The following is an 18,478-nucleotide window of genomic DNA, read 5'->3' on the forward strand; positions in this document are numbered from 1 at the left end:
AGATGTTTAGAACAGAAATCCGCATCAAATCAATTCAACTGGTTTAGTACAATTTGGTTTTCGTGGCCGGTCCAGCCGGTAGTTCCGAAGGGAATTTGTCGTTCGAATATTTCTTTATTTATGTTCAGTATTTGATTTTAAGAGACGTCTCTGCTGGCCTCTTATTTTACTGTCAACGGAATAGATAATTTGCTATTTTCAAAAATGATATGACAGCGCAGAAATGAAAAGCCTCTACACAACCATGGCGCGTGGATTAGATGAGCGTTTTCCACTATGCGATTTGACAGCTTGCTTCAACGGAAGCAGCTTTCTTGCTTCACTTTTCTTTGCTGCTCGCGTCGAACGGAAGCAGGTTGTTAGCTCGTCTTGCGGTTTTGTGGCTAATTGGTGCAAAGTGAAAAGTGAGCAAAAATACAGTCGTATTACATAACTTTGATCGGAAATCAGTAAGAAGTAGTGTACGGTGCTTAAATACAGTGAAAATGGACGTGGCCGTAAAACAGGAAATCAATGGTTCGCCATTGCCTCAGCGTCCCCAACAGCAGCAACATGGTGGAACTCCGGGACCAATGCATGGTAATAACCAACCTGGTGCCGACCAGCATGGCCCTGGTGGACCGGCCAACAAGAATATGAACAGAAACAACCGCAACAATAGCAAGAACCGGCCCAGCATGCCGATTCGCAATCGCGGTCCGGGTGGTGCTGGTGGTGGTGGTGGTGGCGGCGGCGGAGGTAGCGGCGGTAACAGTAACAATGGAGGTCCAGGAAACAATCGTCCCGGCAACAATGGAGGAAATCCTCAGCATATGGGTGGAGAAGACTTTGGGCCTAACCAACATCAGAACCGTGGAGGCATGAATCGTGGCAACAATCGCGGTGGAAATGATGTGAGTAATTAATGCACCAGCACATCACTTTTCAAGATGGCGTCCAATCTGGGTAGCAAAAACACGCGTATGTAACAACGCAAAATGGCCGTTTTGTAAATCGAAACCTCGAAGTATCATACTCAGCAAATATGGTCCATCATTTTACGCCGATTAACTGCTTTTAGCATCGAATTTTGCACATTGAAACATCGTTTCATTTTTTTTCTTCCAATTATTAAGATGGACAACAATTTCGGCGAACGTCGTCGCGGTAGCGAAGCATATTTCATCAGCGAGAAACTGCGAATGCTCGCCGGTCCCTTGCTGGAAATCCCTCCGATTGAGGCACATGACGCAAAATTTTCGGGCCGTAATCGGCTGTACGTCGGTAATTTGACAAACGATGTAACGGAAGAGGAGCTAATGGAAATGTTCAAACCGTTTGGTGAGATTAACGAGGTGTTCATGAACAAGGAGAAAAACTACGCCTTCGTGCGTGTAGATTATTTCTCCAATGCAGAAGAAGCAAAGCGAAGCCTCGACGGTACTACGCGTAAGAATCGTGTGCTGCGCGTACGATTTGCTCCGAATGCGACCGCAATTCGTGTGAAGAATTTGACACCGTACGTAACGAATGAGCTGTTGTACAAATCGTTCGAGGTGTTTGGACCGCTCGAGCGAGCAGTCGTGCAGGTGGATGAGCGTGGAAAGCCAACCGGAGAGGGTATTGTTGAGTTCAAAAACAAACCCGGCGCATTAGCAGCTATCCGGTTCTGCACAGAAAAATGCTATTTCCTCACGACGTCACTGCGGCCAGTCATTGTGGAACCGTACACATATCAGGACGACAATGATGGTCTGCCTGAAAAATCTCTAAACAAGAAGCAGAGTGAATTTTTGAAAGCACGTCAACAAGGACCGCGCTTCGCCGAACATGGATCTTTCGAGTTCGAGTATGGGCAACGTTGGAAGCACATGCACGAGTTATTTAAGCAGAAAGCTGAATCACTAAAGCGTGAGATGATCATGGAAGAAGAAAAGTTGGAAGCACAGATGGAGTACGCTCGATTCGAGCAGGAAACCGAACAGCTGCGAGAGCGTAAGTGTTAACATTTGGGCAATTTTAAATCAACGCTAGAACGTCAAAGAGACTAACTAAATATTTCCTTTTGGCAGAGCTGCGTCAACGCGAAATGGATCGTGATCGGCAGAAAGCCGAATGGGAAATGAAGGAACGTCAGGTGCAGGAGGCGCGTCAGCGCAATGATATCCAGATGAAAACAGATATTGAAGAAATGACTAACAGAATCAAACGGTCGGACGAAGAATTGCACCGCAGACAAAAAGAAAACACCATGTTCATGCAGGTAATATTTTGTTTTGTTTTTAAGACACACAATCCAATTCCATTCTTATCGTATATTTATCTATTCTTGTTTTATCAGAACCGTCAGATGATGGAACAACAGCAAATGAACGACATGGGCATGGGAAGCGGAGGTGATACCGGTGGTGGTATCGACAACCGCCGCAACTTCGACATGATGAACCAAGGAGGCGGCAATGGTAACTTTGGCAATATGGTAAGTCGATCTGTTTTATTTTTCTTTCTTGCAGAACTTTTTGTTTCGTTTGTTTATCACAAACTATCAATATTTCCATCAGCTGCTCTGGTGCAAATAATATCAGTCGTTTCCCATAATTCTATGATTTCGCTTCAGAAAAGCAAATGATTACAAAAGCTAGTTTGGACCGAATACAATCGCAACTCAGGATTGTTGGGGTACACTATCAGGGTAAATGTAACGATGGTTACAGCTGCTTGAAGCCTACATATCTGTGACGTAGGAAACGATAATAAATTTATAAAATGCATTTAGCGATTTTGCTAATGTTCTACTACTACCCGTTGATTGAATGACCCGGCCTGTAAACGATTGTACTTGGCTAAATTAGCTTTAAAGCACATTTAATCGAGGGAGAATTCCATTTTTGACGGTTAATTACTGACGACTTTTGGAATCGTGTGCATCTATGGAGGATATATCGCGTGGTCAAGTGGATTGATTGCCAAAACTTTTGCTGCTCTTCTATCAATGGTTCCGAAAATGGAATATATTTTCTTATGTTTGCAACGACTATCGGTTGGTGGTGATGGTGGTTTACTGGGGCGGAAAGCAATGTTAATGCTTTGGAATTACGATTCAAATTATGTCTGAAAACTTATACGGCACTGCCGTTGTTACATGAATACCCAATATCTGCGATTCTTGTGGGTGTGGTCTCTCGGTCTCCTGCGTTCGAATTGTTAATAACACAGTATAGTTCTAGTTCGAAGATCATCTAGACCCACCCTAACGCAACAAAGATTTTTTTTCCTTTATGTCGTACAAAAATTTCGAGAAATACAGAAGAAACCGTGTGCTGGTGTTTTTTTATTAACTAATCATGATTTGCTCAGCCCATTATCTTCCTCATGTTGATACTGCGAGGTGTTTTATGGAAGAAGAGGCGTCTTTCTGGAACATCCGGAACGAGGATGAGATATTCGACAACGCATTTAATATACGGTTAGAAAGCCGGCATGGCATGTAGATCATCAATCCAGAAAAAATGATTGAATGAAATATTTGTCTTACGTGTTATTCTTTGAACTTATATGGAATAATCGCTCTTATCTTTGGGATAACAAGCAAATGATCTCTTGTTAAAAAAATTGTACGACCATTAATCACGGATTATATTATTATTGTTTTTTTTAACTACCGGAAGACGTAGTCACTTAGTCGTATATCTTGACGGAATATGCTATGTAAACATGAAAAAGCTAAAAACGTTTTAGAAAAATTGAGTAGAAACGAACTAAAAGGAGTTTTATCAACAGTTAACAGCTAATAGTTCAATAATAAAGTATAGTAAGATTCTATTTGTTCTCAATTTTTCTAAAGATTGCTATGTTGAATTATTTAAATATAAAGGATCATCGAGGGGAAGATGTTCAAATGATTCAAGTGAAGTGAGTTGATCATCCAAACTCATCTTTACGCTTTGTCTGTATTCTTATATGATTCTGCATACAATCGTAACCATTAAGCAAAGGCGTGTTATCGGTTGAAGAACTGAATAAGAATCCTTTGTCATACCTTAAATTGCACAACACTATTATTTGATCATAATTTCCATCTGCGATTGCGAACATTGCAGTTTGTCAATGACAAATGCTAGTTTCTAATACGGGAGAGATGGCGGTGTAGTTGGTAACGGCGTCTTTCGCAAAACATAACAGGTACATACATATCCATTCCCTCTTATGATCGCCTCTACTGATCCGTCTGGTAAATCAGTTGTGTCAGCCATGACGTGATAAAGAATCTCATTCAATTGAGATGTAGACATCGATTTAATTTCTAAGTTAATCGATAAATTTTGACCCCTTCGGAGGTATATATCATCTATTCGTTCAAAAATAATGTAAAGAACGGACTTTGTATGACACTTGTACGCATTTTGACTACATTTTTGATGTTAAATTTCGAAATGTTGTCTGCGAGCGAGATTTTAGGACTTTGTGCATATTATACCTATTCTGTTCGTATGATTAACAGATCGTAAGAAAGGCCTAACGAATGGATTTCAAGTGCATGTTTTTCAATGTAATTGTTGTTGTCAAAGATTACTTTTGTGAACATTCGATATCCATGCTCTCTGAATACTTCAACATTTATGAAATTAATCGTCATGATGTGCTACAAAATGCAATTTTTGACAATTTAATATACGCGTAACAGAAGTTTTTTTTGGGTGGTGGTGGTGTTAACTTGAATTTGGCTCCTCGTGTAGTTCCTTTTCAGGACATCAACACCAAAATCTATCAAGTTCGCCTAATGCAATGCTGCATCGTGTTGCAGGAAGTTATTATGCATAATAGGGTGCAGTATGTGTGTGGATCAAAATACTTAATTAATGAAAAACTTGCTTTTCAATTTCAACTGGTGTGAGTGAGTGAGAACAAAGCTATATTCACATAGCCCGTCTAAGGGCACTTGAATTAAGGCTATTCTGAATGTGGTTATTGTTCTTACGCATTTTTTTCTTCTGTTTCTCTCGGTATTTAATATTTTCACCTGGCAATATGTAAATTTAACAACCTTAGAAAATGACATAACAGTCAATAAGGTTCTTTTTTTTTAAGTTTCTTGCATATGTTTACACAATGTTCGTGAATGTCGTATTACAACGCATCTTGTTGATTTATTTCTATTTGGGATGATTTGTTGGGAAGAGGTAAGGATGGTGGTTCCTGGTCAATTTTCCCTTGACAAGTCGGACTGCCGGACTATCAACGCTAAGTTAAAGAATGCCTGAAATGATAGACCTTAATCGTCTCAGGTCGTAGTACCAAAAAATTATACTCGTAACGTAAGTAATGGGTCGGCCGATTCCGGAAATAATTCGGAATTAAAACAAGCAAACAGTATTTGAAACAGTATTCGGCGTTTAAGAATTCTTCTATATTCACGTATCTTGAACGTCCAAATCTCCTTCTGGAGCACTCGCTCATCCTTTTATAGATTCGAAAGAGCTGGTTTGTTTTGTTTTCTCAGTAGCAAATATTGACATGATTCCTAATACCTTCGCTCGCCAGTGACTGATTGTTACTCACTTTTACATCTCTTATCTACCGATACTAATGATCGGAAAGCGATCTGAAGCACCCTCTGACGATTGCTAGCTGTGTTGGAAAGCTTTCGTACCTATTTGTCCCAGGGCTAGCTGTAATACAGTGGCAATTTACAACACTGTTGACGAATGTGCTAACATACCGTTTTTTAGATTGAAACAAACAAAACTAAAATCGACCTAATGCGCTGAAGGTTGTGCCTAGGACAAGTACAAATTTTCTTTTTGCATGTCGATATTCCTCAGTTGTTCATATGTAACGTATTATTACATATAACAGAGTATTATTTTTAAAAAGAACACAAAGTTGTTATTTTGGAATGCATTTAAGTTGGAAGCATAGAACGTTGTTTTGATTAGAAACCTAGGGTATGATAACTTAATTATTGCATTGTGGATCCTTATTTTAAGTGTAAACTTCTATTAGAGTTATTAAACATACACAAAAGGATGGAGCAATAACAGATTACATCGGAATATTGAATGACATACACTTGGGGCGGACAAGTCATTAAAATCGAAGAAAGCTAGAAATGGCAATCGTAAGGGTGGGGGTTTGAGGGGGAGTGTTTTGGTAACGGCGTCGGTCTTTCGATAGGACCGCTCAAAAATTCTACCCCGAGCAATCCCCCGTAGCAAGGACTGACTGATCCAGCTATATGGTGAAATAAGCCTAGTACGCCAGAAATGGCATTTATGTCGTAGCTCTCTACGAAATTGATACTAAGAGTCACTTGATATTAAGCATTATTAACCAAATTCTTCAAGTGTAAAAATAATTCTGAACATATTGCCACCATCAATTCTACCACCGATACTCGTCGATGCAAACATAATTATATTTTGCCGTCCTTCGTTGTAAATGCTCTGCCATTGACGAAACAACTTGTCTGCTGCAATACTTTCGCCGAACAGTTAATTAATGTATTTCTCGGGACGAAAATATTGGATTAATTGTTCGACATGCGTTTTACGAATTTGTTATCATTGTTTAATAAATGTAAAAATGTTTATTCTTGCAATGTATATCAATTAAGTTTTACAGCCTACACTGAATAATAATCGACCCTGTGTTTTTTCCCATAAACTGATGAAAAACACAATATTTCCACGGTTCTTAAGCATATACGTTAGTTTTATAATCTGATAAGCTTTACAAACAAAACAACATTGGCTATTCTAATCTTTTTGCATCTGAACAAATTATTAATTGATACAATGAAAAATAGTAGTTGTATTGTTACTCAAAAATCGTATGAAATCCGTTGCACACATAAATTTGACTACTATGCGCCATATGAGACAGACTATTCATAAAACATGTGAATGTGTCAATTGCTCTAGCATTTTTTAAACCTTGTTTTGAGTACGGGAATCACGATTGATCAACAATATGAGCATTTTATGTAAAATGTATTTTAGGAGAGAATGTCTATTTTGAAAAGTACGCAATATAATCTGATTTTTATTAATATTTCCGTTTGATCGCCGGCATAAAAATGATGATAGCTTCTCTAATTTGTTTGAAATGTAAAATTCTTTTTGTGAAAAGTAATGTTACACATCCCAAATGTATTCCATTCACTGTTTTGAGTCTCTATTGCACTATTTCTTGTCTACTGTGTCGTAAGTGCAAATTATCAAATGGATCGTTTGGTGAAGTAATCATTACTTTAATACTACGAATTAAAATATGTTACTATTGGGTAACACCTGAAGAGAACCACTACGAAGATCAACTGCACAGTTGATTATTTTTCGCTATACTTCTTGCTTAGTGAGAGCTTGTTGCCTTTAACATATCCGTAAAATAAGCATATAGATTGGCCAATATTTTCATCCCACTCTACCAGATCTGGGTTTACTCATGGAAACGAGTGTCTTCGCGCTAAAATCTGCTCCTCTCATAGTTCCGTACATTTTGATGGAAGCATATTTCGTTTGTGTTGTCTTCATATCTCTATAGTAATGTTTTCCGCTGTCTCTGACTTTTTGATTTGATCTCCCTTCTCCGGTGTTGCGTTAAACGAATTAAACATTTGATGCATTTCACGTTTGTTCGTTTGTCTTTGCCCTTGTCCTTCAAAGTTCGTTCTATTGATAAAACCAATCAATCCACCACCTCATTTAATATGATCCTATTTTGTTCAAATAAATAAATTATTATGATCCTGCCAATATAGGAACCGACTGTCCGAGATTACGATCACGGTCAAAACCGACCGACTCGGTTCGACGATGGACCGCAACCACAGCAACAGCAACAGCAGCAGCAGCAGCAGCAGCAGCAAATGCATCAGCAACAGCGTGGCAACAATTTCGGAGGCAATCGTAACAATTGGATGAACAATACGCCTGATCGTCGATTGAACAGTGATGATTTCCAAAACAAGCGTAGACGCTTCTAAAGAGGAATATCATGATGTAGATGGCCAGGAGGAGGAAGTCGGGTGTAATTTTGTTTCTATTTTCTTCATTTTATGGCAACCACATCGAACTTCATCTTGTATCAGATGATCATGTTTACGAACTCTATCGTATGCAACAACAAACTGCTGTGCATTGTCAGTCTGCCGTTAAACATAGCAGCATAAAGAAGAATTCTTTAATACTGGCTACCACCGACTGCATCTTCGTCGACTCTTGAAAAGCACGAATTTGAACGATTTAAAATATGACGATTTTTTATGTCAATCGATGCTGTACCCTTATTCCTTTTTGGCAATTGAGAGTACCGATCGATTCTATGCTCGGATTTGGTAATGATTAACATTATTCTATTGGCGACATTATAAATCCAACATTACTACTACGAGCATATTGATCTCTTTGGGATGGAATAACCGTATTGTGTTTTTATATTTCTTGATCAACCGTAATATTTTACGGTAATGCGGGGGAAAATGTGGATTAAGGATACAAATTATAGTACAGGGCAGTTCGATGCCCCCGCGACACACAAATTAATCGCGTAAGATAAATCAACCATATTCATGGTTCGACCTTCACGTCTGTCTCGAAGGAAGATCACCGTATGTATGTATGACCATTTTAAACCCCTGAACACTACATAACCATTTAGTTAAGATTGCAAGTTATGGCCTCTCAACGCTCTGTCTACAAGAATAAATACACACAACCGCATTAACAACAATTCGAATCCATAATAATTACAGCGTCGTCCAACAACCTTCTTTCAAATGTGAATTAGAGATAACAGCACGCACGCGTGAATCTCGTATTCACCAGGGCGAATAATTCGGTGGGTTCAATTAAAACGCAAATCTGCTGAAGAAATGTTCACCTTTACGTCTATGTGTATAGAACAACACTGATCGTTATAAAGCCTAGCAATTGGTATGTGTGTGGAGATGCCTTGCTGCATTACGTAGAATAGAATGCAATACTTGACATCGAATCATTGGTGCGTGTTTGTTTGACAGCGGGATGTCGAACATGAAAAAGTTAGCCAAAATGTTCTCTTTCCTAAGAAGAGATAAAACAAAAAAAAGTTCAAATCTAATAATCCGTTCCTACAGTCAAGCACGTGCACTACTGTACTCAGTCAAGTTAAAGCATTCGAAAAGTAACGATCAGAGGGGGGCACTCTTATTAGATAATTAGTTTTACACATAAGATTTTGTTTACTATCTTTACGTACACCTAGGCAGTTTACTGATACACATGAAAAAATATTGCCCTTCATCCTGTGCTTCAGTTATAAAAAGATGTATTAATTTACGTCCGTTTTTTAACATGCAACTGATCCACCAAGGGGTGAGATTGGAGCCATGTGCACGATACGGTGTCTAAGTAATTAACAGAATAATTAATGCGAGTCGCAGCTGGTGTGGCGAATCAATGATTGATATTTAGTTAGTAGTCAAATGAAGCAAAGAAAAGCGTCTCTTCAGCTTATATATTCAATACAACACCTTGTGAACAATATAAAGATTATGCTATAGTAACAATTGACCAGCGTTAGTAGTGTCTTTATTGAAAGATGGTTAAAAACATTTAATTGTAAATGCTTTGATTCGGATTAATTTAATTTTCCTGTGAAGCTGTTAACCTTTGATTTTTTTATCGGTCACTTGTTTGATTTTTTTCTGATTGCTTTTTAGTAGTTACCCTAACAAACATTGTTTATTATCTTCGGTTGTTATTCATTCATTAGTTTTCAGTTTAATGTTACTCATCTGAACTTTTTTTTATTTTGCTTATCCTTTTTTTCCTTCACACTTATTTCATTGAAAATATTATCTCCATTATGTATGTATGTGCTGTATTCGTGTTACTACGCACTTGCCTTGAGAAATCATCAATCAAAATGAGCAATCCATTATTAATTTTATATCTTCATTTCATTTACATAAGCAATACATTATTTCTGAGAAACTTAATAATGCACAGCATGTAGCTTGTGCTTTTTGTGATCCTCTTTTATCGATTGCTTTTAGAATTCATTTTTTTTTGTATACAATTTAAAAATAACCAAAATTATGGATAAGAATGTTGTACCCTTTTTGTGGAATATCATGTGCAATATCATTAATGTAATCGAAGCTCTCAAATGTGCATCATGTATGGTGTTTCAAAGTTCTCCACGTGATGTATGATTTTAGCATTTTAGCGACGGGTCTTCATAGTGTTTTCAACAATTAACATCAGTTCGATTGGGAAGTCAGTCCGCTTTTACTCAGCTTGTATCACGCACCGTTAATGCATAACGTCGCCTGAAAAGTGTTTCGGGACTTTGAAAAGACTTTGAGCACAGAGTGCGATCGACTGATTGTGGACGAAGGAACGAGAGAAGCGAAAAGGTGTTTCACACTTCATATTCTTCGTTATGATCAACCTGTGAAAGCACAATCGCTGCTAATTGACAGTACCATATGTGATGGAACATTTCTACTACGATTGTTAACGCGTGTACCTGCATATTGGAATGAAAAGAACTTCTTTGCCGACCACCACTCACCTGTTTACACATCAACAATGTTTCGTCGCGTATGGGGAGATGCACCAAATATCGCAAACAGTGTGTCGGATTCTCGATTTCATGCCAGACGGCATAATCTCTATATCTACTTCATTCGTCTTGCCGCTAGTGGGTGCGAACACGCATATTTATATAGGTAATATTAAAATTACATAGTTTATGCACTAATTTCAGATTAATCTTTTATAACCTTTAAGCTAAATATATAAGAATTATTTTTTCTTCCACTTTGTCCACACCGTATTCAATGAAACCTGCAAGAACCATTTGCAGTGCCAATGTGGAAGTCTTACTTGGGGAACTGTGTAGCATTAATGTATTTGTTTTTCGTTTTTGTAATCCGCTTATTGCAAGCTTTTGATTATATTCATTTACCGTCGTCAAAACGAATGTTAATGGGCTTCGCTAAAAGGCGCGTTACTGTTTATACGTGAAACAATTTTGCAACAATTGTAATACAAAACACTTTCATTTGGGTGTGTTGCGATCCTCTACTCTTTAATAGCTCTTCACCGTTTTTCGCTTGTTTTATAAAAATAAACATTCTACTGATGTAGATTGTTCACATCATATTGCGCGATATTGTGATTACTTAAGTTAAGATATCAAGGTCGCTCATTGTGTCCCTATTATCACGAGTACGGGCATTACAATTTAAAAAAAAATCAAACTTACATTCATTTAACTGGAAAATGGCTATACCAATTGCAGTTTTGCCTTTAAAGTACAACTAATATTACAATCGTATGTTTGAAAATTTTAGTTGGAAAATCGATTAAAATTAGTCCATTATCATCTACTACTTTGTGAAATAATTCTCGATCTACTACTGTGTAATTAGTAGGTTTGAAATACGTTGTAGTGGGATTAAATCTTGTATCACTCTATTAGTTCGGATTATTTCATAATTCTACTACACATCGTTTGGTTTTATAGGTTGAGTTATCAGATTAAGAAATCAGAAATAATTTTTCAAAATGAATAAATTCCTGTCTGGACACAAGGATAATACACGAAGACAAATACTCTCCAGGATGTCGAAAAATCTTGAATTGAGACAAATAATGCTTTTAATAACGATTCAATCTTGTACATTCTTTTGTTGTATTGTAAGCACGATTGATTTTCTCTTCGAAAAATTGTGTTGAACTGTAACTGAGTTTCATTTGAAACATCAAGCTATACCAGCAGTACGGTACCGTAAAACCCAGTGTGTATGCAATTGAAACAAAACAGCAATTTAAACCATTTGTAGTGTTGTTTGTGTTATCGGTTTAAAGTTACTATGTTATGTTCGTGCTCCTATTTGTTTCGCCCATTGATCTCAAGTCGCTCTGAAGCGAGGAAAGTAGCGCTATATCTAGAAGTAATGTATCCTGCTGCCCTCAATCTGATGTGGGGGGTTCCTCGTTCACACATAAACGCGCGAAGAACATGATTTTTTTTAATTTTTGCCCAATTTGTGAGTACGAACAACTGTGGAAGTCTTCCGCTAATTAATCCTTACTCTCTACGAAGCTCATTCGTATTATGAACACTCTTTTCTCGAACGAGAAACCGGAACACTATTTCGAAACTAAGAAAAGAAGTAGGAAATGAACAGTGTTTAAAGCTGTGATAAATCTACCAATACTATTTACTACAATAAGCAACAAATCATAATCGCACTTCAATGAAGTTTGCTTTTCTAATTTATTGAATTTTTTGTTAGTTTTGAATTACGTATATCTCGTTAAAAATATTGGAGTCACAATTAGAAAATACGATTGAACTATTTGTAAAGTTGATACGCTTTCTCTGGCATGCTTTTCTAACTACAGTTCTTTTTATTACTTCCATTCTTATACATCTATCTTCCAATCAACGATGTGACATGCTGTGGACAGTTTCAAGAAGAGTACTTATCAGAACTGCTCCAGATAATTCATGTTGGAACTAACAATGCTGCAAGAATACAAAGGTAAATATGTTATTGATATCTTGCAAATTATGTTTTCTAATTTTCATATTTTTTACAGCGTTCCAACGAAAAAGATCAAAAAGAAACCGTTTAAATATTCAGAAAGCAAGAAAAATTATGCTGCAAAAGGTAAGAATTGTGTTATTTCTATTAACGAATTTCCAATCACAGAATGCTCTTGATTTTGTACGATAGGGTAGATTTACAGTAGGTCTTCACAGTCGTCAAGAAATGTTTAGTTTGAGCGTCACTACACTTGCTGATGATATAATTTGGTCCGTGTTTATGAAATTATATGATTTCATATATAATCCATTGTTTCTGATATCATAAAGAAACGATTTTTTTTGTAAAAAATACTTTCTGAACAGCTAATAATATTCCAATTATTTTTTACGCACTTTTGTAGGCGGATCTTAAGATTGGATTGAAACCCTCGGACTTCTCAGAAACGAGGCAAAAAAGGTAAGAATTGTGTTTTTTCTATGAATTCTTGAAGAATTTTTAATCACAGAAAGCTCTTGGTTGTATGATAAGGTAGATTTATAGTAGGTCTTTACAGTCGTCAAGAAATGTTTAGTTTGAGCGTCACTACACTTGCTGATGATATAATTTGGTCCGTGTTTATGAAATTATATGATTTCATATATAATCCATTATTTCTGATATCATAAAGAAACGATTTTTTTTTGTATAAAAATACTTTCTGAACAGCTAATAATATTTCAAATAATTTTTACGGACTCTTGTAGGCGGAACTTAAGATTGGATTGAAACCCTCGGACTTCTCAGGAAGGAGGCAAAAAAGGTAAGAATTGTGTTTTTCTTATGAATTCTTGAAGAATTTTTAATCACAGAAAGCTCTTGGTTGTATGATAAGGTAGATTTATAGTAGGTCTTTACAGTCGTCAAGAAATGTTTAGTTTGAGCGTCACTACACTTGCTGATGATATAATTTGGTCCGTGTTTATGAAATTATATGATTTCATATATAATCCATTATTTCTGATATCATAAAGAAACGATTTTTTTGTAGAAAATACTTTCTGAACAGCTAATAATATTCCAATTATTTTTTACGGATTCTTGTAGGCGGACCTTAAGATTGAAACCCTCTGACTGCTCAGGACGAAGGAAGCAATTGAAATAATTCAACTGTGACAGACAATTGATTCTATCAGAAGCATAAGCTATGCATCAGCAGCTGCTTAAAAGGTAAGACATTTTTTCAATTTCACCATTTTAGATCTTTTGACTCCCATTTTTCATGATGATAAATAATTACCGTTTGATTTAAAATGATATAAAATTTTAGGCTGCAGATGAATCTATCAAGATCATTTGTTCTGATACATGCGATAAAAAATTAATTTATCGAGAAATATGTATCATACGCAAACATATTTTAAAACGTTTTGTTCTTACTCTTTTACAGCTCTGCAGGAGTTCATCAGCCGAATGGATTCTAGGAAATGCAATTGATCTATTTCAATTTACAGCTGACTGAATGGTAAGAAATTCTTGCAATTAGCATCTCAATTTAATATCTTGTCATAAACCTCTTTTTCATGATGATAAATTATTACCGTTTGAGTAAAAATGATATAAAATTTTAGGCTGCAGATGAATCTATCAAGATCATTTGTTCTGATACATGCTATAAGAAATTAATTTATCGAGAAATATGTATCAAACGTAAAAATATTTGAACGTTTTGTTCTTACTCTTTTACAGCTCTGCAGGAGTTCATCAGCCGAATGGATTCTAGAATATGCAATTGATCTGCTTCAAGTTACAGCTGACCGAATGGTAAGAAATTCTTGCAATTAGCATCTCAATTTAATATCTTGTCATAAACCTCTTTTTCATGATGATAAATTATTACCGTTTGAGTAAAAATGATATAAAATTTTAGGCTGCAGATGAATCTATCAAGATCATTTGTTCTGATACATGCGACAAGAAATAAATTCTTTAAAGAAAAATGTATTTGGTTGCAAAAATTAATGCTTTTTTATTTTGTTCTTTTACAGATCTACATGAGTGTTGAATGCACCTGGGGAAGGGTTTCTGGAGAAAGAACCCAATTGCCAAGAATCAAAGCTGCGCACAAGAAGTAAGAAACTTTCATATACAGTATCTCAAATTAATATTTTGTCGTAAACCCTTTTTTCATGATGTTAAATAATTACCGTTTGATTAAAAATGATATAACATTTTAGGCTGCAGATGAATCTATAAAGATCATTTGTTCTGACACATATACGGCAACAACACATATATTTATTAATACAAAATTATATTGTTATAAAAAATTTTCAACATGTTATTTGAATCTTCCGCAGGATGAATGCAGGATGTATTTCCACCGCGTCTTTCTTAGAATTTGGCTGATTTAAAAAGTCTTATTAATGTCCTCATGACTCATTCAGTCGAATAAAGATCGAATGGGAAGGCCGGTGGTGTATTGATAGCGGCGCCGGTCTTCACACGACAGCAGGACCGATCCAAAATTTGTCGCGATCAATTCCCTGTAGCAAGGAATGACTATCCGGGGACGTGATAAAATTGAGTCCAGTAAGCCAGAAATGGCAGGTATGGCCTTCCAAGGTCGTTACGCCAAGAAGAGGTGGTCGGAAAATTAGATTGGTAGGTACAATTTAACAAAAACAGACCTTTAAATCCTTTCGTTACATAATTACCAAAATCTAAACTAATTTGTGATTCGTTTATTGTTATTCTTACAGATAGATTGCATGATAGTGATGCCATTGATAGTGTTTGGCAAGACAGTTCCAAATGCAATACGAATATCGAAAGCACGATTGGGAATACTTGAAAACCTTTAACACAATGGTAGGTTTTATGCTTATCTTCAGCGTGTCTAGATTCTTTTGTGATGAAATTTGTTTGGTCCGTGTTTATGATTTTTTTGATTATAATTACTCACCACTTTTCTGAAACATTTTTCTCACATGCACTTAACTTTGCATTGCATTCATAATTATTAAATTTGAATTTTTGTGTTTCAAATTTCAGGTAGCCAATGGGCTGATCATACAACTGCATCTCAATCAGGTGAATTAAGGTAAATATCCTGGAAGAAAATGAGTTTCAATCTTAAACGTTTAAACATATAATACGACCACAACTTCGTGTATTCTTGATGAAATCTAATTTTAATTCTAAGTCTTCTTTTCCCGACTGAGGACAATACGTGATCGACGAAACTGTTTCTGATCTAATTTTTGACTAAAAATGAAGTGGTCATAGTCAGAAAATCTGAAAAACCTTAATTGAAATGTACCTTTTTTTAATTAAAAGGTCTCATCTCCACTTGGCCTTGACTGTCTGACACGGCTCGTAAAACTAAAAGATGATGGCAGGAGAAGACAATATTCGTACGTCGTAAGGTACAGCGTCTTGCCAAAATAGGAACTTTGACCTTGCGGCGAAGACTGAGCCATCGAGTAATAATATGTTCAGGTACGTAAACTGGAACTGGAAATACTGGAATTACCCGAAAATAAACACGAAGATGTAAACTTACTTCTGTTGAAGTTGTATGCATCATGAATGATGAAATTTATTTTTATTATGTCTTCTTTTCCCGACTGATCAAAGTGATTGAAAAGATTTCATTCTGATAAAGGTGTCTTTAGTCCTACATGCGCGTGTTTATTTTATTCACTTTAAATTGGTAAATGTATGGCAATAGATTAATCATTTCATGACATTTCGTTTCTTTTTATAATAGCTGGCTTTACCAACATATTCGAATGGAGACCAACCAACTGACTTGTGGGCAATCTAGGCACGATAGCTGCATCGAATCCTAACACAATTCTGTTAAGGCGACCAGTACTGAAGGGCTTCCTGATGGACGGTTGTTGGAATATCAAGCAAGATATGAAATAGCCTTTATGAAGAAAGGTTTAGTTCTTTCCAACGGGTTATGGGCTCAGCACGCTTCCACTGCTGCTCGAGTCCCGCCTGCTTTAGCTCTCGCTTTTTCGCTCGGAGTCATATGATTGGAGAATGCTTCAGAAAAACCTTAACAACTGTTGTGGGGCGAGACATCTGTGACTTTAAAACAGAGCTAGGCGGATTCGGTCGAGTTCCTGATGTCGAAGACACAAACTCCAACACCTCGTTTAAGTCCATGGAATGTGATTTGTCTGAGTAAATGGCAGTTGGTTCAATAACATCTAGGAGTTCAAAACACCACGCGTGATAGGGAGCACGAACCAGATGTCTCCGATTCTGGTTATGATGTCTGCGGGGGGCCATGTATCAATGGGTGATTTCTCGGGATATTTCTGATTAAACGAAATGTTTTGTGTTGTCTTCTACAAACGCAAACGGCCTAATGATGTGTTAAAATTGCTTAAATATTACAATTCATAAAATCAATTCTACAGGCCAGTTACTATTATAGTGATCGTAGCAGCGTTTGCAAAGGAAATTTGTTATAAAACTACTTGACCTAATCAGTGGTCGGGCCATGTTCCGGAATGCTCTTAGGACTTCATCAGATTGCGACGAAATGTGAAAACTGACATGCATCCACTATCATCCGTTGGCAATTTCATCTGATGAAAATGCAGTACAAATGAAATATGCCATGTTCTTTATGATCATTATGACGTGGTTTTTGCACCTCAGAAATGTTATCGATTTTTGGTTTTAATCCCAGAAAGGAAAACATGTTAATAATGTCAAAGGTGGTATGACATTCGTTAGTATACACATATTGGGCAAATAAAGTGTGGTTAAACATAAGCAAACTTGTCTTTAGTATTGCAGAGTTGAAGATTTTCATCGAAAAACGATTTCCATCCGAATTAGAATGATGAACTGCGAGCTAGTTGAGCTGTTTGGCGGAAAAAGACACATCAACATGTTACACACACAAAAAAAGACAGTTATGTCTCACCAGGAAGGTTGCTCGTCTGCGATCTCGTGGCAAAGAGAAGCACAGTTAGTTCCATTGGATGATGGATCAAGTAGAGTTAAAACCTGTTTGAAAATGGATGCAGGCTGTGATGGAGGCGCTGAACTAGTTTCTTAGAATCTTGAACGAGGAATCATTCAAATCATGAGTCGATTTGAAAAGATTCATGAATCCTCCGAATCCGAATCCGAATTTTGGACGTGTTTTTTTTATGATTTCCACGTATAAGAAGAAGTTTTATACAGATGAAATTATTATTAGCACTGCAGCAATTATCCGAAATCTGTAGCTTTGTTCAATAGATTAGAATTCGTATTTTTATTAATTTAATATTAATATTATTAGTTATTTTTATATAAGATTCGTAACCAACTGTTATTATTTTTTTTTGCTAAAAGTATCTCTTTGTTTCAATTGTTTTGTTAATTCTCCTTTGCTAAAACAAAGATTTTTTCGAAACGAAAATGCTTCAAAGATATTTTCGAAAAAGAAATGAAATGAAATGAATAAAAACCCGAGAGTTTCGGAAATTTTAATTTTATTTTACTATTCTTTAGTAAAATTTCTTTGTCCCTTGCGGGTTAACTCCACAACTTGCATGCAGCGTGTTGCATTGTACAATTTTTTTGCATACAGTGTTGCACAACATTGCATACGAAGTTGCGCGCCAGCTTGCTCGGCTGGTACTAGATATCACCTCTTGAAAAACATGCTCTCCTGGTTATCGGAAATCTGAAAACAGCTGGTTTGTACGGAATTTCGTATCACGCTCAATGATAACACGCGAGAGCGGAACAGCTGTGTGCACGCTGGAGGGGAATGGATGTTACCTCCTGTTTTAGATGCTCTCCTGGTATCAGGAATCGGAAATCGGTTCGTTTGTATGCAATTCCGTATTAGTGTCAATAATAACTTGATCTGTATAAATCTTCTTGTTTTAGACGCGAATATCATAAAAAAGCACGCCAAATTATGTTTCTGAACAGATTAATAAATTTATGAGGATT

At 36.5% G+C, this 18,478-nt stretch overlaps 1 protein-coding gene, 1 long non-coding RNA gene and 4 other non-coding genes across 9 annotated transcripts; all 6 read left to right on the forward strand.

The window, feature by feature from the left end:
- Nucleotides 1-351: 351 nt before the first annotated feature.
- On the forward strand, nt 352-14,070 carry LOC128298738 (hrp65 protein-like). 4 transcript variants are annotated; one of them, XR_008287274.1, is made up of 10 exons: nt 352-893; nt 1,116-1,974; nt 2,052-2,242; nt 2,321-2,458; nt 12,444-12,517; nt 12,576-12,646; nt 12,927-12,982; nt 13,270-13,325; nt 13,610-13,732; nt 13,953-14,070. XR_008287274.1 is itself a non-coding variant. In XM_053034512.1 (5 exons), exons 1-5 carry the CDS (start codon nt 486-488, stop codon nt 7,961-7,963), a joined length of 1,821 nt encoding a protein of 606 aa, XP_052890472.1. In that variant the 5' UTR covers nt 352-485; the 3' UTR covers nt 7,964-9,782. The 4 variants fall into 4 exon arrangements, 2 of the variants coding, with proteins under 2 accessions (XP_052890472.1, XP_052890473.1); XR_008287275.1 differs by lacking the exon at nt 12,927-12,982; XM_053034512.1 differs by lacking the exons at nt 12,444-12,517; nt 12,576-12,646; nt 12,927-12,982; ... (1 more) ...; nt 13,610-13,732; nt 13,953-14,070 and adding an exon at nt 7,739-9,782.
- Nucleotides 12,774-12,847, forward strand: LOC128299949 (small nucleolar RNA U18). The gene has a single exon (XR_008287325.1). It is a non-coding gene; the product is annotated as a small nucleolar RNA U18 (small nucleolar RNA).
- Nucleotides 13,115-13,188, forward strand: LOC128299945 (small nucleolar RNA U18). Its single transcript, XR_008287323.1, has one exon. It is a non-coding gene; the product is annotated as a small nucleolar RNA U18 (small nucleolar RNA).
- On the forward strand, nt 13,458-13,531 carry LOC128299948 (small nucleolar RNA U18). The gene has a single exon (XR_008287324.1). It is a non-coding gene; the product is annotated as a small nucleolar RNA U18 (small nucleolar RNA).
- A 134-nt stretch (nt 14,071-14,204) lies between the features above and the next one.
- Nucleotides 14,205-17,298, forward strand: LOC128310682 (uncharacterized). Its single transcript, XR_008288883.1, has 7 exons — nt 14,205-14,326; nt 14,551-14,633; nt 14,863-15,166; nt 15,265-15,373; nt 15,557-15,605; nt 15,842-16,003; nt 16,275-17,298. It is a non-coding gene; the product is annotated as an uncharacterized LOC128310682 (long non-coding RNA).
- Nucleotides 15,411-15,483, forward strand: LOC128299944 (small nucleolar RNA U18). The gene has a single exon (XR_008287322.1). It is a non-coding gene; the product is annotated as a small nucleolar RNA U18 (small nucleolar RNA).
- Nucleotides 17,299-18,478: the final 1,180 nt, after the last annotated feature.

Source organism: Anopheles moucheti, chromosome 2, assembly GCF_943734755.1.
Source record: "Anopheles moucheti chromosome 2, idAnoMoucSN_F20_07, whole genome shotgun sequence".
Taxonomy (NCBI): domain Eukaryota; kingdom Metazoa; phylum Arthropoda; class Insecta; order Diptera; family Culicidae; genus Anopheles; species Anopheles moucheti.